This window comes from Microtus pennsylvanicus, chromosome 6 (genome assembly GCF_037038515.1).
Source record: "Microtus pennsylvanicus isolate mMicPen1 chromosome 6, mMicPen1.hap1, whole genome shotgun sequence".
In the NCBI taxonomy this organism is placed as follows: Eukaryota; Metazoa; Chordata; class Mammalia; order Rodentia; family Cricetidae; genus Microtus; species Microtus pennsylvanicus.
In genome coordinates, this window is record NC_134584.1 from 109022560 (window position 1) to 109045598 (window position 23039).

Here is a 23039-nt window from a genome sequence, read left to right on the forward strand (position 1 = left end):
CTTTTTTTTATGTTTTTGACCTAAGTATCTTAAAAATCTTTGTGTAGTTCTAAATTTTGTTATTTGTCTTTTTATTGCATTGTAACACACACATATGTTAGAAGACCCTTATTAGATATGTGGATTGCAAATCTGATCTCCTATTTGGTTTGATAGTATACTTTGAAGCACAAATCTCTTTACATTTTGATGAAGTCTAATTTATTTATTTGTCTTTGCTTGTTTTGTGCTTAGGTGTCTTGTTAGAGAAACCAGCATCTAATCCAGAGTCATGCATATTTATGTGTGCTTACTTTAAACAGTTTCATTGTGTTGGCTCTTGAATTTGGGTCTCTGATTTATGCTGAAGAAATTTCTTTATATTATTAAGCTTTGAGTTCTTTTCCTTTTTAAATCATGAAAGACTGTGGCATTTGGCAAATGCTTTTTTATATTTAGTGAGATAACCATCTGGATTCTTCTCTTATTCTTTGATTTTGTTGATATTGTATATGTTGCACCATGTTGACTGAATTCCATATGTGAGCCAGCCTTGAATTTCTGAGGTAAAATCCATTTGATCCTGGTGTTTAATCTTTTTATATGGTGGTTTATTGGTAAGGATTATTATGTCTATACTTATAAAGATACAAAGGAGGAGATGTGTAAGTTTTATTTTCAGCATGTCTTTGTATGGAGGCATGTTGACATGCTGGATATTGTAGGGGGTATGACTCTTGACATCTTGATGTCAAGAAATTGAATCAAGTAGGAAAGTTTGATTCAAAAGCTTAAAGAATTGATCTGCTAGAGATGATAAAGAAGCCTTGAGGGCCCAGATGAACAGTTTGCCATGAGGTTGTGAGTTGCTATGGACATAAGAAACGGGCTGATGCTCATGCTGCGGGAAAGTGTCCTTTCATCTTTCTCCTATGGGACAGACGCCTGGAGGACGTAAATCCGGGGTCAGTGCACATATGTTGCACCTTCTGGAGGAGTATGCACTTTCAAATATTTGGGAAACAACTCCATTTTTTTTTTCAAGACAGGGTTTCACTATGTAACAGCCCTGGTTGTCCTGGAACTCACTCTGTAGGACAGGTTGGCCTCGAACTCACTGAGATCCACCTGCCTCTGCCTCCCAAGTGCTGGGGTTAAAGGCGTGTGCTGCCACCACCCACACAACTGTAATTTTTAATAGTTTTTTTAAAGATAGGGTTTCCTGTAGCCCATGCTGGCCTCAAACTTGCCGTATAACTTGAGATGATCTAGAACTCCTATCTTCCTGCCTCTACCTCTCAAGTCTGGGATGACAGATGTGTGACAAACACCATGTCTGAACACACTTTTAATATTGTAACAGACACAGATATATTGAGGGAGAAATTATAAGTGTCTTAAGAGTATTTCAGAGAAGTCTTGAGGCTTTAAGAAAATCCTAACTGATGTGATGGGCTGAGTGCCATGCATACACCCCACGAGGAACAGCCATTTAACTCCTTAATTACTCAGGACTGTCTGTAACAACAACGTCAAATGTTACAAGTGGCAGGAACTCATCCTTGTCCTTCTTGGAAGGGTGAGGCTGGGCAGTAGCTGCTGCTTCCCGAGCTTCTGCCCTCTGCTGGAGAAGGCATCTTTACTTGTGCCTTTGTCTGTTTGTGTCTGGGTCCTAATCCTCACTGCTAACCCAAATCTACTGGACTAGAGCCCACCCATATGACCTCATCCTAACTTTATTACCTACTCAAGGGTCTCCTCTCCAAGAGCAGTCACATTCCGAGGTGCTAAGACTCAACACTGAAAGTCTGGGGACACAGTCCAGCATATGGATTCTTGGGTTGAGTCTGAGAATAAGAGCCTTTGGACTGATGTCAAGATTCTGAATGAGATCTATACATTTTTTGTTTGTTTTTTGAGACAGGGGTTCTCAGTAGCTTTGGAGCCTGTCCTAGAACTCTCTATATATACTAGGCTGACCTTGAGCTCACAGAGATCCACCTGTCTCTGCTTGGATTAAAGATGTGTGCTACCACAGTCCAGCTGAGATCTATACATTTTGGGGGAGATAGCACAGTTTGTCTCTCTTTCCAATGCTATTCCAGGCTCCAAGAGACACACTGGTTTGTAGAAGGATGGGACCTGCTGCTATCACTAACCCTAAGAGAGACGTTCATGGATTTCTAAAAAAAAAAAAAAAAAAAAAAAAAAAAAAAAAAGCAGACCAGAGTGATGTGTTCTGAAGGTATCTTTCTATTTGGTAGAAACGGTCTTTTTAAGCACCAGGGGTCAATACTGTATACCTGGTTTGTTACAAAAAGAGATTTTTTTCAAATCCCAAGGACAAATTCTGCTTGCTATTCATGACCATCAGTGACCACAAACAGTTGGAAACACCTTCAAAACATTTTTATCTGAAAAGCTGTACATATCTAGCCTTGGCTACGAGACTAATAAGTGGTCACTTTCACACTGCTCGAGGGCATTGTAAATAAGACAGTTTACAGAGTTCCATACAACAGAAATAAATGACAGAGGTTCAGAGAGACTAGAGAAGATGTTTTCAAGAACACAGGCTGATTCAGGTGTTACTGCAATAACCTGTTTTCTCCAAACAGTTTACACCTCAGGGTATATTCTGTACACTACCACCCTCAACACGCCCAGCTGATTGCAGAAGCTCAGAAGGGTCTGGCCTGATTATTATGTGGATGAGTGTAACTAGAAGTCTGCATTAAAACCTTTATTTCATAGGTTACCACCTATAGAAAAACCGGATATTCAGGTAGCATCTGCATCCGTATTATAATGACGCCCATTAAGGAGAGACGCACTGGTGGGCATTTTAGACATCCCACTCTGCTGACGGGTTCATATCAACAGACAGTTACGGACAGCCAGGATACGACCTACTTTTTCAGACTCTAGAAAGCAGAAGGGAAAACTCCGGTCGATTTCTATGTTAGTTACAAATGTCCCATACCTAATGGTCAGCTTCACGGGCTCCGGGGACCCGTTAACATCGATCAGGAACTCTTCCTCGAAGTGCCCCAGGATGGTAGAACAGAAGGAGATCTGGACAGCTTGGACCCCACTCGGTTCAATGATGCCTTCTTTAGGATTGAAAACAAAGCAGGCCCCCAAGGCTGAAGTTGGAGGAATCACATTGAAGAGGGCATCGATGCTGCCTTTGTTGGATAGGATTGCCTGTGCCAATCAAAGCCAAAGGTGATCAGGGCAAGGGAACTGCACTCAGTTTTCAGGTAAATACATGAGGTCTTATTCAACATCAGGGAAAACTGCAGGAATTATAATGAAAGGAAACTCTCAGGAGAAATGAATCCTCTGGTATCCTGAATGCCTGAAGATTAGACTCCTAAGTCACAGGTCATTTTATGCTTTCAGTGTTCTCTTTAAAATTCAATTAGTTGGAGCTAGAGTGATGAGGACCCGAGTTCAGGTCCTAGAATCATATCGAGTGGCTCTTGACTACCTGTAAACTCCAGCTCTGATGCCTAAGGACTTCACAGGTACCCACACTACAGGTACATACTCCCCACCTACACATACAAATAACTAAAAAATTTAAAAATCTTTAAAATTGTTAGTCATTTGAATTATACTCATACCACTAAAAGGCTGGTTATAATTATATCTATGAATGAAAATTCTCTAGAAAGAAACCACAGGAAGGCAGATAATTTTCTCGAGTGCATGAAGAAACTAAGGTTAAGTGCAGGCTGTAAGAGAAGAAACCATATCAGAACGGAGCAGCAGCAACTGCTGAGCCTGTGCCTGTGATGGGACTCTAGGTGACAAGGATGCTCTCCGTGGTGCTGTGATTTCATCCTCCTGGAATGTGTTCATCTCACACAGCGTTGGATGAGGGGCTGTTTGGGGCGTCTTATGCAAGCAGTCATTTCACTACAGATGCTTTTTTCCTGTATGGTAATGTCCTGGCACCAGGCTAGTGTCCTCATCTGATGGCACGGTAGGTTTGGAGTGTGCATGTGAGCAGCTCATGCCTGGCATGCAGAGTCCACCACAGCTGGTTTCATTCTGATGCTCCCACCTCGCATCTCACCATCTGTGTGTGTGCATGAACCTCCACTACAGTCACACTGTTCTATTCTTGGCCTCCAAAGACACTGCCTCTGTTCCTTGACAATTCTGTCTTCACACCTAGAAAGGTAACTGGCTTCCTCCCTTGATGGATAGGAACATCCCTTAATCCATACCCAAGACATTGGAAGTTAGTCAAACCAAGTTAATTATCTGTCCTCCTCACACTATATGGAGACTGACCATACTTCTATCTATGTATGAAGATTTTTAAAATGCCTCTTAAATATGCTCTTAATAAAGCGGAGGGGGTTGTAGCTAGTTCTTACATGCATGAGGAGGTGAAGGTTAAGTGAAGACTAAAAAGTGTCCAAGGACATCCAGAAATTTAGTAGAAAAATGTGAGACACGTCAGAGACACGCTAAGGAGTGATGGAACGTGCTGGAAGCTAAGGAAGGAGTCCCAGAAAAGTCAACTGAAGACAGATCATCAGAATGAGCTCTGGGAAAGGAGTTGAGGGTCTTATGTATAACGAGAGGTCACCCTGACCTTGAGGAAGAGCATGGTTGTGATGGGGTGTGGTTATAGGATCCAAAGGACACCGTCCCGGGAGGAAGAGGTACGTGAGGTGTGGCGGGCTGGCTCAGGTCACCGTTTGAGATAAGAGCGAGTGGTGAGGATGAGAACGGGAGGAGGACGGAGTGTGTGTAGCGATGGGGACCCAGTGCCCCACCTAGGGAAGCCCCCGCCACATGGCACCAACTGCCTTGGCAGGACAGTGCCTTAGGTGGCCAAGGAGATCAGCTGTGGCTAGAGGTCCAGGAGACCAAGCTTTAGAGCGGAGCACAGGTAGGCCAGAAACCATGTCCTCTGCAGAGGAACAGCCATTGCTGCCAGTGAGAGATAACCATTGTGCCAAAACAAACCATAAATAAGCTTGCTTGCTGCTTGGCTCGTCTTTTTATGTCTATTTCCAGCCTTCCTTGTTCTAAAGTCCCTGGAGTCTGAATTGTGCATCCTTCTCTTTCTCTTTTAAAGAGACCACACAGAAAATGACCATGGCTGAGGACTCAGGAGCCAGAGAGCCCGGGTTCAAATCCCAGATTTGTCTCTGACTTTCTAGTTAAGCAATTTAGACAAACTCCCTAAGTTCTCCGTGCCCCAATTTCCCCATCTGTCCTCTTAACTCCTCATATTGCTGAAAGGGTAAATTTCTTAGTTCATGTAGCTGTGAGAGCGGCACCTAGCAACAGAGTTTACAGATAAAAGCAACATGCCCCCTTGCTCAGTACTGAGGGCATAGAAGTTACCTGTGTTTAAAGGGTAACTGACAAATGCTTGTAACTTGTAGGCTATTCCTTATTCAAAAGTAACAATTTTTAAAAATTTCCCATACATTTACAATATATCTTGCTTATGTCCGTGATCTTGAAGGCTACTCTCTAAGGTATTCATGGCCCATTGTGCTTCTCTCTGGATACAAGCACAAATCCCCATGTGTGGCTTTTATTTTTATTTGGTTAACATGACTATCTTTCCCAGGTTTTCTGAGCAGTGACAGTTCTTCCCCCTCCCTCTGTGTGTATGTGTGTGTGTGCACGCGCATGCGTGTGTGCATGCATGCATGCACCGCATGAGTGCTTTTCTGTGGGTATGTACCTGTGTGTGCAGATGGACTCATGTCTGTGTACCTGTGCGTGTGGAGGCCAGAGGTCACATCCAGCGCCCTCTTCAATTACTTCGCACCTTATTTATTAAAATGGAGTCTCTCACCGAACCTGGAGCTCACTGGTTTAGTAAGACTAGCTGGCCAGTGCAGGGATCTTACTGTCTCCATCTCCTCAGCACTAGGATTGCAGGGAAGTTCCACCATGCCCAGGTTTCATGTGGTTTCCAGGGATATGAACTCAGGTCCTTAGGCTTACACAGGAAGCACTTAACTTCACTTGGGAGGCATCCTCCCAGCCCCAGTTCTTCTATCTTGGAGAACATGATATCATTATCTTGTTCTTGACAAAGAAACATCTATTAACGAATACTGAATCTGGCTAATAGTTTGGGACATGATCCTGAGGCTCCTACCCCTGAGGTCCAACTCTGTGGACAAAGGGGTCACTTATAATAGAACTCAGCCTCCCATTTGTCTTCCCTCTGGGTTACACTGAAGAATACTGTGTCTTCTCTTGGAAGTATAGTTTTTTTTAATGCATCTGTTAAGCTCAGCAATGACTAAGCTCAGCAGCTAATTATTCAAATTTCTCAAGGAGGTAATGTAATAAATTGAGAGACTTGACGAAGCGTCAGCACTGGAGATGCTGAGAGTGCAGAATCTCCTCCAGAGACGCACCCCACCATGTCCCTCTCTGCCACTTCTCAACCCTGCCCGATCTGATGCCTCACCTCATTGGACACTTTGGCTGGCTGGGGTTTGCTCTGCAGTTAAGATCTGGGCATGCCTACTAAATTGCTTTTAAAAATGTTATTATACTTGGGGAAACCATATCCATTTTGCACTACAACTGTCTTTTCGTGACATGGCATCCATAAAGTACAATCAGTAAGGTGTAAGGAGAATGCATATGGGGTAAATTACACAGCAACAGCAAAGAATAAGAACTATCATACTTTTTCTCTGCCTCGGGGACTCTTCTATCAAGAGCAGAGGTTTCAGCTGTGTACCTTTAGGTCTTAATATCATTCAGATTGTGTTCCCTTGTGTATCATCAATCCTGACATTGACATCTGTGTTCCTTTGCTTCGCTTCAGTTAGATCAGTTACCCCAGTGAGCGTGGGAATGAAGGACACTGTCCCCATGTCATGTAGGCACTTCTCCTTATAGGCTGGATTTACTTGCTGTGGAAAGATGGGTTGCAGAGAACCTGCAGGACTGAAATGCCAGTAAAGCTCCTCCTATTCACAGATACCATAGAGGGCATCAGTGACCCAGCGCTCACGACATTTACAAGCTGAGTAACTTGGCCAAGTTCCTGCCACCTACAGCAGTTAGAGTTGCATCCGTCTTCTCTACGGCCATCATGGCTGTATTCTCTGTTCTCTCTTGCAGACACAGACAAACAATAGAACACGCTCGACAGTGTGACATGCCACCTCTAACGCTGCTTCTTATGAAAACCTCATCTATGTTCCTCAGAGGTCCTTAGCCTTCAGCCAGAGTGTGATGGAGCTGGGGGTGGCGGGGGACTGCAATCTTGCAAGAATGTGCTGGAGGTGAATGCTGTGAAAAGGGAGGGATTCCAGGCTCCAGACTCTACTATAGGAGTAACTGCTGAGCCTTCCTGCCGTATTTATCCAGCATTAGCCTAACTAGACAAACTTCTCTATGCCCCAGCTTACTCAGGCAGAAATGGAAGGCGCAAGTGTCCTTGCTCCCTAAGTGAACGAAGGGACTCAAAGCACCAGCACGGCATCAACACACCAGAGGGAGGAACGCAGAGGAATTAACCGCATACACTTGGCGTTAGTGGTGACATAAGGATAAAAACCTCTGCCTTTCACAATTCTGTAAGGAAATTAAACACACACACACACACGCACGCACGCACGCACGTGCACATGCACACGTGCGCACACGTGCACATGCACACACACACAGAGACACACACACACACGCTCGTGCACTACATCCCAGAACCTGACAGCTACGTGTCACTTAGTAAACAGCTGCTTGCATTACCTTCCTAAGATACAAACATTCACAATTTAGGAGAGCCTAAAAGCAGGTTTCCATGGCAGCCACTGGTGTCTATGTGTAAGTATACCCTATAGAAGCTGGCCTGTGAGGTGGCGCTGGAGCGATGCCAGCTCTGAAGAACCATAAGTTCATCCTGGAAAATTCCGGTTTCTGCTTAATTGGGAAGACAGAGAACAAGACTCTTCTCCAGAAAGCAAGAAGGTTGGATTTTTAAAACACAGACTGGGGAAGAGCAAACTGCGGGGCGATCCCCAAGTGTGAAAACAGCTATTCTCATTAGGACCGAGAAAATGCACACAGCCCTCTTCCTCTCATCTGCAGGATTTAGGCTGTCCGAGAACAAACACTAGGCAGATGGGGAGGTGTATTTATGGCTTTTCCCTCTGTGGCCCACAAATCGAGAAGGATAAAGCCAATGAAATTACAGTGCTGAAGACTTTGAGCATCTGATAAAGTAAAAAGAATAGGAGAAGACACTCCGCTTAGCATGGGTTGGAGAGAGGTTGGAATAGAGACAGAAAGTGGACAAGGAAGGTGACTTACAAAGTCTCTATCAAATAAAACCACATCAAAAGAAGCAAAGAGAAAAAGGCCAGGTCCTGTCAGAAGCCTCAGTGAACAATGGCAGTGCCTACCTCGTAACAGTGGGCAGATCCAATGAAAACTTTGCCAATGTCCAGCAATTCGAAGTTGAAGTGAATCTTGGGCCCCATCCCTTCTCCTCTGATTCGGAGGGGCAAGCGGATCTCTCGACCTGCAAAATTAATTCTTTATTAGTCAGACAGTATTTTATTAACCCAAATCACCCACAACTTATTACCAATGTAAGGCATGAGCTTCTCAAATACTCCCCAGGACTGCTCTGTACCGAGGGAACTAGAATTTAACTAAGGTGGAAGCCGGCTCTTATCTTTAGGAAACAGTAATATTGCTGGGTGCTTACCTTTAATGAACAGCTTACATAGCAATTAGGGTTGACATTTTATCAGGGAAAAGACAATTAAGAAAGTTAACCTCCAGGTCCAGAAAGGCAAATGCTACGTGTTCTCATTTCTGTGCAGAGGCTAAAGCTGGTCCCATTGCAGTAGAGGGTAGAGGAGTGATTACCAGAGGCAGGGCCGGGCCGGGCAGAGGCAGGGAGGGTGAAGAATACATCAGATAGGGCTGGGGAGGAGAGCTCAGTGGAGAGTGTGAGCATGGGATGCACATCTCCAGCACCATCACACACATACACACACGCGTGCCCACGTGCATACACACACACACACACACACACACACACACACACACACACACACACACACTAATTCTAGTGTTCCATTGTACAGCAGGGAAGCTAGAATATATTATATATTTCAAAATGGCTAGAAGCCAGGCCCGTTTGCAGCACGGGTGGTGGAAGACCATGACTGGAGGCCTGACCCTGGGTACCACTATGTTGAGCAAATGTCCGGTGGAGAAGCGGGAGAGAAAGAGAAGTGGAGCGGTCATGTGATGTGGAAGACAGGCTGAACTGGATTGCAATGCGGTGAGGAACAGGCTGATGTAAGCGGTCTGCGCTACCTGAGACATGTCTGGGTCCGCGACTCCACCGCAGCCAGGATCTGTGTTGATGTCCATGACCACGTGAATGCTCATGGTCTGGACTGCTGCCTAAAGCCACAGTGACATCCAAGGGCTATGCTGAGCTGGCCTCCATCCCTCGCTGGCCCTGGTGGTGGCATGGATGAGGAAGAGCTGGTCTGCCCCCTCCCGGTCTTGGGGGGTGGTTTTTGGCAGAGGCCCAGGCTGACCAATTCAGCTACTACCCAGGCTCACATCCAGGGCTTTGAGTTGGCCCTCCCCAACACCTACCCCATCTATGACCTGCTGGAGCACCAGAAGGGGTGGGTCCTACGGAAGCTAGGCACAGGATTTCCATTATTAGCGGATATCACAAAGGCGTTGGTGAGGACCAAGTGGTGATGGTGTGCCAGGAGCCAGAGGTCTTGAACCAGACCAAAACACTCATTGAAATGAACATTTGTAAGTAAAGCTTCTTGGGCAAAAGGGTCTACTGTGTGACACACCGCAGCTCACAGTTTGCAATACCACTACAACCAAAGCATATACGATGGAGTGGAGGGAAAGATGCAGGAGTGAAGTGGGTTTATTAATTATTATTTTCCTTTTCTTTGGTGGAGGAGGTTACAAGGGTGGAGGGCTGACATAGAAGGACTGGAAAATGAGTGGGATTGGAATGCATGATGTGAAATTCCCAAAGAATCAAAAAATTATGTCAAATAAAAAATAGCTAGAAGACAGGATTTTGAATATTAAAACAAATGATAATTGGCTGAGGCAATGAATGTACTCATACCTTGATTTGGTCATAACATATTGCTTTTACATATTAACATATCATGTTGTGGCATGTATTTATTATATATACAATTAATGTATAAATTAAAATAATTTAAAATTGAATCGAGTCTGAACATTATTCTGAAGTTTTTAATAAAGCCAGGTAGTTTGTCTGGTTCTGCAGAGGGTGACCAGGGATGGATACCAATCCTAAAGGGGAGGAAGCCACCACAAGACGCTAAAGGACGCTGTTTGTCTTGATCTGTGTTTAGGAAGACCTAGAGAACCAGCCGTCTAATTTTGTGGAGCTGACCTAGACTCCTATACTTTACGGAACTTTTTCTACCTCATTCCATAGATGCCATGGAATGGGCTCAAAAGCGTGTGACTTAACACATCCATAGTGGACCCGAGTCAACACAGATCACATAGCTAGCTACTCTGGGTCTTCCCTTTTTATAATATGGAAATATCTTCGCTAGATAATAGAAGATCAACTGGAAATTATAGAGTATATGGAAGTCTTTCCTAACTCCACCATCTCAAGATAATTATTGCCAACACTGTGGTGCCTATTGTCTATGCTTAATTATATCAAACAGTTAATATAAGTTTCTGCCTGATTTTTCCACTTAAAATATGAGTTATACTTTTCCATGTAAAATATGAGTCCTGAGTAGGGCTGTATGACTGCTTACCCGCCTTGGCAGCCTGCATGGCATTTTCTAGTATCATTTCCAGACTGCAGAAAGGAGCTTTTCAAGTCAAACAAAGCCCTAATCATCCAAATCCTGTGTCCTAAGTGTGCTGAGTCTTCAGCAATGGAGGTCCACCCTCTACTCCCAAGAGGCAACAAAGGGCTGAAATGAAGGTCTATATTGTTTTGGGAGACACTGGGACTACCCTGACCAACTATTCATAAGGAGGTTTCTTGTACCTGGTACTGGAGTCTGTTTTTAGTCTATGGCTCTTGCTGAGGAACACTATCAGCCCCAAAACACACACACACTGTGTACAATTACAATTTTAGGTAAATATAAAAATAATGATTCCTTGAGGTCTTATCAAACTACCTTGGTTACCTTGGTGTCATCTGTCCCTTGTCTCTCCTTCTCTGTCTGTATTGACTAACCTCCCTCCTCTCTCCAGTTGCATCCCACCCCTTGCCTCTACCTGCCTGTAGCATACTTTCTTGGTTTCTATGGTTACTCCATGTTGTGCACGCTCATCTGAGGATTTCGAGCTAGGAACCACAAATGAGAGAAAACATTCAACGATTGTCTGTCTGGGTTGCCTCACTCAATATAATCTTTTCTGGGCTCATCCAGTTACCTGTAAATTTCATGTAAAATTTCACTTTTCCTTATATCTGAATATTATTCCACTGAGTATACGTATAACATTTTCATTATCCATTCATCTGTTGACAGTCACTTGGGTTGTTTCCACTGACTAGCTACTGTGAATAGACGTTATAAAGCAAATATCTGTGAAGTATAGCTGGGTCATATGGTAGATTTATTTTTAATTGTTTGAGAATTCTCCAGGCTGATTTCCAGAGCGGCCGCACCAATTTGAATTCCCAGCACCACAGAATGGATGAATGAGAGTTCCTACACCTCCACGACCTCACCAGCCTTTGTTATTAGTTGTGCTGTCTGGTGGGGGAGATGAAGTCTCAAGGTCATTTTAATTTGAATTCCCAATTGCTAAGGATGGTGAATATTTACTGCAGTATTTCTTAGCCATTTTTATTTCTTGTTTCGAGGGCTCTGTCTAGATCTCCAGCTCATCTCTGAATGGGTCATTTGTTTTCTGAGTTCTGTGTATACTCTGAACACCAGTCCCCGGTCAGATGGGTAGCTGGTGGGGTCTCTCCCACTCTGTGGGCTTCTTCACTCAACTGCTTGTTTCCTTACCCATACAGACAATGCACACAACAGTGAGGTCCAGGTTGTCAATGGCTGGGCTTAATTCTGGGCAAATGGGCATACTTGCTCTGTACATGACTTTGAATACTTAAAACACTTTTGATGGCCTATTAGGTTCAGTTTTTAGTATTAAATAATTCAGAACTACCAAGCAACATTTTTTTAAACTTTTTGTCTCATATCTCTTTGGGCATTTTTTAAAAAATAACTAATTTATTTTATATCTCAGCCAGAGTTTTTTCACCCTCCTCTCCTCCCAGGCCTTCTTTCAATCTCCTCTCTGTTCCCTCCCCCAAGGAAGCAGTGGCCCACTGTTTTATTACAACACATGTTTATTTCTTTGCTTTTTGTGTGTTTGTTTGTTTAAGGAAGGCAGTCTTGTGGTATGATTGAGCATCCTTTGGGTACCAAGAGCTGTATACCCAAAGGATGCTCAATCATACCACAAGGACGTGTGCTCAATTATGCTCATAGCAGCTTTAATTTGGAATAGCCAGAACCTGGAAACAACCTAGATGTCCCTCAGCTGAGGAATGGATAAAGGTCTTGAGGTAGATTGATTCCCTGTTTTCTGAGAAACTGCCACTTCTGAACTGGATGTACAAGTTTGCATTCCCATCAGCAATGGAGGGGTGTTCCCCTTGCTCCACATCCTCTCCAGCATGAGCTGTTCCTTGTGATCTTAGCCATTCTAACAGGTACAAGATGGAATCTCAGGGTTGTTTTGATTTCTATTTCCCTGATGGCTAAAGAGATATTGACTATTTCTTTAAGTGTTTCTCGGGCATTCTTAGAACAGAATTCTTCTGTTGAGAATTATCTGTTTAGAACTGTATCCTATTTTTAATTGGGTTATTTGGCTTGTTAACATCTAATTTCTTGAGTTCTTTATTTATTTTGGAGATCAGGCCTCTTTTGAATGTGGGGTTGGTGAAGATCTTTTCCCATTCTGTAGGCCGCCATTTTACCTTTTCAGTTTCACGAGGTCCCATCTTAGTGCTTGTGTGATTGGTGATGTTCAGGAAGTTGTCTCCGGTGCCAATGCATTCAAGATTACTTTCACTTTCTCTTCTGTCAGGTTCAATGTATCTGGATTTATGTTGAGGTCTATGATCCAGCTGGATATGAGTTTTATGCAGGGTGTTAGACATGGACCAATTTGCATTCTTCTACATACCGACATCCAGTTAGATCAGCACCATTTGTTGAAGATGTTTTCTTTTTTCCATTGTATAATTTTGGTTTCTTTGTCTAAAATCAGGTGCCCATAGGTGTGTGGATTTATGTCTGGGTCTTCGATTTGATCCCATTGAGCCACCTGTTTGCTTTTATGCTAATACCATGTGGTATGTATTGCTATAGCTTTGTAGTAGAGCTTGAAATCAGAGATGGTAATACTTCTGGAAGTTTTTTTATTGTACAGGGTTGTTTTAGCTATTCTGGTTTTTTTAGGGGGTATTTTTTAAAAATTAAATTAATTTATTTATTTTACATCCCGACTACAGATTTTCCTCACATGCTCTCCCCCTCACCTCCCTTTTGCCTCCCCAATTCACTCCTCCCCTGTTTCTGTTCAGAAAAGGGCAGGCCTCCCATGGATATCAACAAAACATGGCATATCAAGTTGCAGTAAGACTAAGAATCTCCCCTTGTATTAAGGCTGGGCAAGCCCACCCAGTATGAGGAATAGAGTCCCAGAAGCCAGCAAGAGTTAGAGACAGCCCCTGCTCCCACTGTTAGGAGTCTCACAAGAAAACAACAAGCTATACAACTGTCCCATATATGCATAAGGCCTAGGTCAGTCCCATGTGGGCTCCCTGGTTGTTCAGTCCCTGTGAGCCCCTGTGAGCCCAGGTTAGTTGATTCTGTGGATTTTCTTTTGGTGTCCTTGGCTCCAACAATCCTTCCTTCTCTCTTCAGTAGGAATGCCCAAGCTCTGCCTGATGTCTGGCTGAGGGTCTCTGCATCTATTTCTACCAGCTGCTGGATGAAGCCTCTCTGATGACAATTGGGATAGGCACCAGTCTGGTCACAGGAGATGGCTGGTTCAGGGTATGTGTCTGCTTATTGCTAGGAGTCTCAGATGCGGTCATCTTTGGCTATTTCTGAGTTTCCCTTGCATCAGTTTTCTACCTGACCCTAAAATCCGCCCCCCATCCCACTTTTCAGTAGTCTCATTCAGTCCAACCCCCCCCCCAAACTTGATCCCCCGTTGTTCCCATCCCCACCCACCCTCAGTCTACTCTGGGGAATCTCTTCTATTTCCCTTTCCCAGGGAGATCCAAGCATCCCACTCCCTCCCCTTGAGCCCTGTTACCTTAGCCTCTCTGAGCTGGTGAATTGTAGCATAGTTATCTTTGAGTGGTGAATTGTAACATAGTTTATCCTTTTCTTGGCACAAAGCAACAGTTTTAAATCATTGTTGCCATCATTATAATGCCTTGGGGTATCTTACTGTCTTCTGTTGCTATTTAGCTTTTTTATATTTTGGGACAAGGATACTGTCTTTTTGTTATTCCAGTTTGGGGCAACATCATGGTCCTCAGGCAGCTATAACTTTGACTATAGGAAACATGAATTATCTTTACAATAATTGGGACAGTTAATCTATTCAGAGGGTTTTCTTCACTCTACCTGACCCTGGAAAGGAGACATCCGTGATGACAAATACCAGGCAAGAGGGGTCCTCAGACTTCCTAACGCTGGGGACCTTCAATCTAGTCACTTGTGTCGTGGGGAACCCTATCATAAAACTATTTTTGTTGCTCCTTCGTAACTGTAATTTTACTACTGTTACGAATTGTAACATAAATATCTGATATGAGACTCTTGTGAAAGGGCCGTTCCACCCCAAAGGGATCACAACCCACAGATTGAGAACCACTGCTCTAGAATATAAGTAAAACCTTCAGAGCACTCAAACACTGCCAGCCTTCACCATTACTCCAGAATTCAAATCTCTTGGCAATGACTTGGACTCTATGGTCAAGTGAAATGTATTTTTATTGAGATTCCGATTTGCAGACTGGTAGAGAGAGAGAGAGAGAGAGAGAGAGAGAGAGAGAGAGAGAGAGAGAGAGAACTGCTAATGCATCATGGGATAAACAGCAGGGCTATTGATAACTACCAGACCTAAACTTTCTCCAGCTCAATCTTTGCCTTGGCTGCCCTCCTTAAACAAACAAACAAAACATAAAACAAACAAACAAACACAAAACAGACAGGTGTTGTAATAAAGTGGTGGACCACTGTTTCTTTGGGGATTGTTAATTATTAATTATTTCTGTCCTGTCTGTAGATAGCCACTTCTTGTACTGGGGACAGAATGAGTGCAGAAATCAGCACCCCTGCATCTCTAGGGGTCTGTCTAAATCTTAGGGTCATGTTACAAATGTCCCTTTTTCACAGGATTTTCTAAGCAGATATTTTTCTTGTTTTGGCAAAAAGCAGCCAGAAGAACAAACACAGAAGAGCATTAAACTGCAAGAACAAACTCTTTCCTAGACAAGCCAGATCTTAAAGCATTTAAAAAATAACTGTAGCTTCTTGTGTATGGTTGGAGTAAACTGGCCTTACTCATCAGAGACAAAGGGATGCTCCACGGGGTACATTTAATGAGCCTGAAATCACTAAAGACAACAGACCTCACTGCATTAATCACCAGAAAATGAAAAGCACAGGCCTTCAAAAGCTTGTTATCGGCTCTGCCTGTCATGTTTCCCCGCTGCCCCCAGCCTCCAGATTCACTCACTAAAATGCTCATCTCCAAGGGATTAAGAAATGGAAATTTGGGGAGAGGAATAGATGACAAACAGAGAACCTTTCAGAAAGACTGAAGTCCATGTCCTCACAAAAGAGCCCAGAGGGACCCCCATGGGGTAAGGACTCATCCAAGATGGCGCTGTGAGAAAAGAGCCCTAAGTGGTTGCCTCAATCTCACAAGTTCAGCCTCCAAAACCAGGGGGCGTAAAGTCTCTCTTGTTTATAACCTACCTAATCTGTGGTAATTTCCCAGGCCCCTGGACTGACCAAAGGAGCAAGCCATGCATTCAGTTCCTACATTCCCTGGCACGGCCTTGTGTAAAAGAAATGCAGAAGGGGCTGCTGCAGTTGGCCTGTTCTGTTCTGTGGAAACACAGGGGCCTCCTACTTTCCTTAGGTAAAACCTAGGGTGTCTGTTGGCTCATCTTCCCATATCGCTCCCTGAGGAAAATCTAAGTCCTTTATGTATCTTGTTGTTGTGTATCTTTTTATTGTGTTTATCTACGTGTGTGTGTGTGTGTGTGTGTGTGTGTGTGTGTGTGTGTGTGCGCGCGCGCGCGTGCACGCGCGCGCGCATTTGGCCAACTACCTAGAGCAAGCTCTAGCCAGAGGCCAATTTGGTGGTATTTTCAGTATCTTCAGCATATTGTTTATCATTTACATTACAGTTCATGGGTACAGAGTATAAAGATGGCCGCCTTGCAGTTAGACGTCTGGAAGCCAGGCAGGCAGAGCAGCTCTCTCGCTTCAGACTTTCCCTAAGTTATTTTAGGTAATCTAGGTTCTCTGCATTTCCATGGGAAATTGAGACATCTATTTTTACTATTTTTAGGTGTGTGTGTGTGTGTGTGCGTGTGTGTATGTGTGAAGAGAAGGGGAAGAGAGAGGGAGAGACAGCGCGCACAGGTGCCAGCAGATGCCTACACAGACGATAAATCGCCCTGGAGATGGAGTTACAGGCAGCTGGGAGCCACCTTGCATGGTGCTGGGAACTGAACTTCGGTTCTCTGCAAGAGCACCAGCGCCCTTAACCACAGAGCATCTCTCCAGGCCCTCCACAGGAATTTCAGAACCAATGTGTATATTCCTATTTTAAAAAGCAGTTGAGATTATTATTTTGCTCGCAGCAAATCTACAGACAAATGGGAGAGCGGGAGGGAGTGCCAGTTGGAACAACACTAAATTCACTAACTGCAGGCAGTGTGGTTTTCCATGTGTACAGGTCTGTAATTGCCGCAATGCTTCATCCATTTCACCGTGCAGGTCTTGCAGGTTGTCCAGTTTACCCCTGAGTAATTTATATTCCTAACGCTATTTAAGCAATATTGAAACTTCAGCTTCCCACTGTTCACTGTTAGCATATAGAAATACAACCCATTTTTTTCTGGAAATGAATTTTTTATCCTGCAACTTTGTTGGAATTGCTTTCTGGTCCTCATTTTAAATACGTAGTCTCCAGCATCACTTTCTCAGAATTCTGCTTCAGTAAAACACAGATGAAGCCCAAGAATCTACATTTGTAATGAATGACCAGACCTGGGTCCGGTGCAGGCTCTCTAAGGACACCCACTTGAAAAACATAAAGATTGCTAACTATGTGACCTGCCAACAAGGCAGGGTTACTAACTCAGATTGTCCTTTTGCCTCATATGTAAAGAGTAGATAGCTCTGATTAAAAACATGGTAAACATGCCTTGTGGTCTTTATCTAATTTCATGATAAAGGAAGGACAATACCAGATATCATAAATGAAGAGCGCCCAAGCCTAGTAAACTAAGTCAAAGAAAGCCCAGTACTTTGCAGAGTAGGCACAGGTGTTATGGTCTGGTGGCTCCTGTTTTACCCTCACACCAAGAAGGTGTAAGGACTTGTTTTTATCTGGGAACAGAGAACTGAACCAAGATCTTTGCATAAACCCAGAACTCTGGAAAATCTTCCTCTAACAACACAACAACAACAACAAAGCCTAGGAAAATTCCACCTCCTGGCCTAGGATGGGCTGATGAGGCCTGTCATCTAGCCAGCAGACTGATGAGGGGAAGAGGCTCCTGGGAAAAACCCAAGGCCCAGGTGCAGATTTTCAATCCAAATTTACACATCACCAGACAGGTTCCAGGAGCAGAAGCTGACTGTGGAAGAGTGGAAGAAGACCCAACAAAATCCCTACTCAAGAGAGTGTTTAAAATCCAGTATCCATGCTCAATGACTTTACAGTACAAACATTTCCAACTATCTGAAGGAACAGTCACGTTGCTGAGGAAAACCAGGGGCTACCACAAGCAGCCCAAGAGGGACATAATGGAAAATTCTTAAAGAAACTCTAACATAGCATTCTCAAAAAATTGAAGAGGCATAATAAGAAACGGAAACAACAATGAAAGAACAAAATATATAAATACGAAATTACATGATTTCTAAAAATGAAGCCAATGAAAATTTAAAATTGGATAGATGAGTACGCCGAGAATAGACATAGCTAAAGAGATAATTAATCAAATAAAAGAAAGAACTTAGAATAAAATACTCGGAATAGTGGCTGGCAAGCAGGCTCAGTGTGTAAGAACAATTGCTGCCTAGACTGACGACCCGAGTTTAATCCCCAGGACCAAAAGGAGAGAACTGGCTCCGCAGTCTTCTGTCCTCCACACGTGTGCTGTGCCAAATGCACGCGCGCGCGCGCGCGCACACACACACACACGTAGATAAACACAATAAAAATCCAATAGAAAACAGAATCGATCAGAGACAAAGAGATCGAAGAAGAGATAAATTCTACAATCATCTTGAGAGCTGAAAAGATAAGAAGGCAACACTGAAGAGGCAGATGATGAGAATTTTCCAGAACTGATAAAACTAGAGAGATGACGGCAGTGAGGAGCATGTGCTGCTCTCGCAGAGGACCGGAGTTGGGTTCCTAACACCTGTGACTCCAGCATCAGGGGATCTGATGTCCTCTTCTGGACACAGACACACACACACACACACACACACACACACACACACACACACACACATTTCTTTCTTTAAAAAGTGTGAAAAGTAATCAGAACTTGCTTCTATGAACATAGTTACCATTGGGGCTTGAATGTGAGATGTCCCCCATGGACTCACACTTGGTCTGGTTGAGGTTTGTTGCTTTTTTATTATTATTATTAGTAGTAGTAGTAGTAGTGATTTTTAGAACCTTTAGGAAGTTCCTGGCTGGAGAAAGTAATTCTTGGGGAACAAGCTTTGTGGGTTACAGGCCCCACTTCCAGCCCAAGTCTTTTGCCTCCTGGTCTGTGGAGATGTGAGGAGTCTCAGCAACATTGCTCTCACTGACATGGGCTCTGTACCCTCTCCAGCCAAAAGTTAAAACAAGCCCTTCCTCCCTTACGTTGCTTTGGTCAGGTATTTTGCAGAGAGGTGAGAAAACCAAGTACTACAGTAGCTTAGAGCAAAGGCAACTGAAAGGAAAGCCAGCAGGGAAGAGCTTTTCTATGCACTTAGCAAATGTCTCTTAGTGACATAATGCCAGGGGGTCTTGCCAGCTGGTTGATGATAAGAGCCAGCAATCATCAACAGCCCTCCAAAGGACACAGAATTACACGGAGCTCACAGGAATGATAATATGGAATTACTATGTAAACAGAGCCCTTCCTTGGCAACTGAATCGGTTAGGAAATGACTAACAAAATAAAGAAGACTGTCACACAGATGGAAAAATTACATTCGGTTTACCCAGGAGAAGAATGCTGGGGAAGAATTTGGAACCACAGGAAACAATAGATGCATACAACTCGTGGTGCATTGTTTGGGAACCTCCTGGAGAGCAGCCAGCCCCCTGGACCCATGCCAAGAACAGTGTCCCCAGGGAGCTGGAGGAGGTCCCACCACCTGTGGCATGGGGGTCATATACTGGCATATTTCCAGTCTGCATCTGAATACGGCCGCCCTCCCAAACATTTCCTGCAGATCCTCTAAGAAGCCAGGTGTCCTGGATGCTGGGCTGTGGCACCGAAGGAGATTTCTGCCGATCCAAAACCCCTCATCCGCTCTGCACTCATGGCAGGGCCATCGTGAACATCCCGCCTCCATGTGCAGGGAATCACCCAGTCAAAGCAGAATGCGGTTACCCATTTGCTTATATTTCTGTTTCAATTATTTGCTTTTTCACTGAACATTTATGGAACAAATTTATGTTCTTGGTGCTTGCAACATAGGCTCTATATGGCATGAATCCCACACAGAATTTCAAGAAAAAGGAAACCAAGACCACTTTTGCTTAGGGATGAATACACAGATGGTAACTTTACACAGGAAAGCAAGAAAATTATCCCCATAACATTTAAGAGGATAGGCGTATTCATGGGGAGGCTGGCAGTCTTGGGTTGGCAGCCCATCCTGCTGCGCATTCTTAGGCTGGCTGGGGAACGTGACTTCATAGGTGCAGAGAAGGGTGGGATCTGGGCAGCTGGCTGGCTGCCCTTCAGTGGCTGTGGACTCATCTCTCATCCTCCCAGTTTAAATAATCAGAACATCCATAGTATCCAGGGCAACCCACACATGGCACAGTAGAGGTGGGAAGCACAAGCGACTGATGGTGTATAAAGGAGAGACCTCCGCTAGGGACACATCGTCTTCAAGTGACATCTATGTAAATAGTAGGATTAACTATGGTTTTATCAATAATCAGCTTATTAAAAAAAACTGGAAAGGTTCATAAAAGGCAGAGCCGGGGAAAGGTAGCAGAAAAGTGTTGGGCAGGTTAGGTTTACCAATATCTTTATACACCAAGAGACGTCATCAGCTTCAGGGGACAAAACCATTAGGGCTTCATGTAATTTAAAGCTGTAAATAAAACCCACAAAATAAATGTGATAAGAATGATTGGCTTGTCAAGGGTGAGATGGGGCTTAGTGTTGCCTGCAAAGGGGCACAAAGGAACTGTGTGGGGTGATAGGGTTTTCTATATCTCCACTTGGGTGGTAGCGATACCACTACTTGGGTTTGTCAAAGTGCACAGACAGGACGGCTCTGTATGCAAATTATAACTCAAAGAACATATGGGAGGAAAGAGAAGAAAAAGGTAAATTAAATACTTGCCTTTCATATTGGGGAACCAAAGAGAATTGTGCGAAGTTATGACAAACAGTAATGTAAGTGTTAGCAAGACGCCCCCCTCCCCACTAAAACACCCAGCATCCTTTTCAACAGTACTGCAGGGGGGAAAAGGCTACTTTTTGACTTTATAATTTTGCTGTCTGCTTACTTTTCCTATTAACATTAAAAAAAACTTTGAAGATTTAAAAATACGGAAACTGGATATAGTGACTCACACCTGTGATCCTAGCACTAGGGAGGCTGAAGTACGGTCTTTGAGGCTTGAGGCCTGCCTGGACTACACAATGAGTTTCAGGCTTGCTTAGGCTACAAAGTGAGATACTGTCTTGACAAACAATCAATGAATCAATAGATTAATAATTAAATGCAGAAGACAAAGAACTTCCTTGTCTCTTCCCCACAGATGTGCTTTGCAGCCACGCATTCAGTCTAGATCACATGTGACTGCTCTCTTGAGTCTCAAACAGTTCTTCCTCCCTCCCTTGACTTGCATGGCCGTGAAGTCTGTGAAGATCCAGGCAATCTGTGCTTCCGCTGGTTTGCTGGAAGCATCCTCTGGATCAGACCTGCTGAGGTAGTTTGGTCCTGGTATCACTGACAGGATGGTTTGCCCTCCCTGCATCCTAGTGGGAGGTCCTAGCAGGCCACCTGTTCTATAGCTGAGGTGCCATGTTCTGCGCTCTTCACTGTAAAACTGAGTTTTCTCTACTTCATAACTGGTAAGTATTTTGGTGGAAGATATTTTGAGGCCACATAGGATCCTGTCCCACCCGCAATTCCCCCGTTACTTTTGACCTGAGTTGTTTATAGCGGTAACGATTGCCATGTGACACATTCTAACTCAGCAGATTCCGATGCCTGTTTGGATGTAACACAGACATAATCTGTAAACAGCATTGTTTGATTCCTAACTTGTTTGAAGGTCGTCAGTGGGAGTCCTTTAACAGCTTCTGGGCATTCTTTGATCACTTCCTCCACTCAGACTTGGAGGAAGTTTGTTCTTTCCTGCCTCAGCCTGGAAATAGTCAGCTCCTTTCACAGTATTTTGTAGCCAGGCTTGGGGATGACTCATGAGCTCAACGCTGTGTGGATCTCAGTTTTCAGGACGTCTCAGCAACAGCCAAGAAACGTGTGGAGGTGCAGATGCACACACAAATTCACATATATACGTGTTCATTTCTTCATCTGCCACCACCCCTCCTCTTCTTTTTGGTTTTTCAAGACAGATTTGTTCTGTGTAACAGTTCTGACTGTTCTGTAACTCACTCTGTAGACCAGGCTGGCCTCCAACTCACAGAAATGCTAAATATTAGTAGCTGGGCGTTATAAAAGGAACAAACAACCATGCAAGAAAATGTCACAAGTACCAGTCTTGGTGCTCTAAGCGTTGAGAAGAAACAGACACAAGGGTTTTTCTATTTCCCCCACTGACAATGTAACCGTAAAACACTATAGAGACTCTTGAGCTAGTCATGTGCTATGGTATGGTTCCCAATGCAATCTCAGCTCGCAGGAGCCTGAAGTACCAGGATCACTGCAAGTTAGAGGCCAGTTTAGATTGCATAGTAAGTTTTAGGCCAGCCTGGCCTACAGAGTAAAACCCTGTCTCAAAGAACAAAAATGGAGCAAAAACGAAACTTTCTGTTCTAGAAAATGTGAGAAGCTCATAGTTTGACTCAAATATTCTTCTATTGATCTCAGGTAGCACGAAATGGCCTTAGTCTACAATCTTCACATTCTTGTACACACACACACACACATGCACGCATGTACACACATACACATATACTTTACACATGCACACATACATACACACATGGACTCACATACACATACATCTATACACACACGTGAATATACATACACATGTATACACACATACTTGCATACACATACACACACGTGTACACACATGTACACACATACGCATACGTTCTGAGCACTTGGTAACTTGGTTACCACACAAAGCGAGTTCATACCTGAAATGTCACAGTAAATCGTCTGCTGGTAGAGCCTGGCCTCTAGGGGATTAAAGTACACAGTGATATCAGCTGATGAGTTGGGCCAGACATCGCCTTCCTGAAACATGAACAAAAAAGAAAGGTAAAATTCTATGAATTTTTTTCATATATTTAAGAAGTACAT

The 23039-nt window shown here is 43.8% G+C and overlaps 1 protein-coding gene across 1 annotated transcript in view; it reads right to left on the bottom strand.

Moving 5' to 3' along the window:
- Hydin (HYDIN axonemal central pair apparatus protein) overlaps positions 1–23039 on the bottom strand; it is a 294282-nt gene that overhangs the window by 207316 nt on the left and 63927 nt on the right. Inside the window, exons 9-11 of the mRNA XM_075977335.1 lie at positions 22874–22973; positions 8391–8509; positions 2963–3186 (exon numbers count right to left, since the gene is read on the bottom strand). Of these exons, the coding sequence (XP_075833450.1) occupies positions 2963–3186; positions 8391–8509; positions 22874–22973 (443 nt within the window). The remainder of the gene's footprint in view (positions 1–2962; positions 3187–8390; positions 8510–22873; positions 22974–23039) is intronic.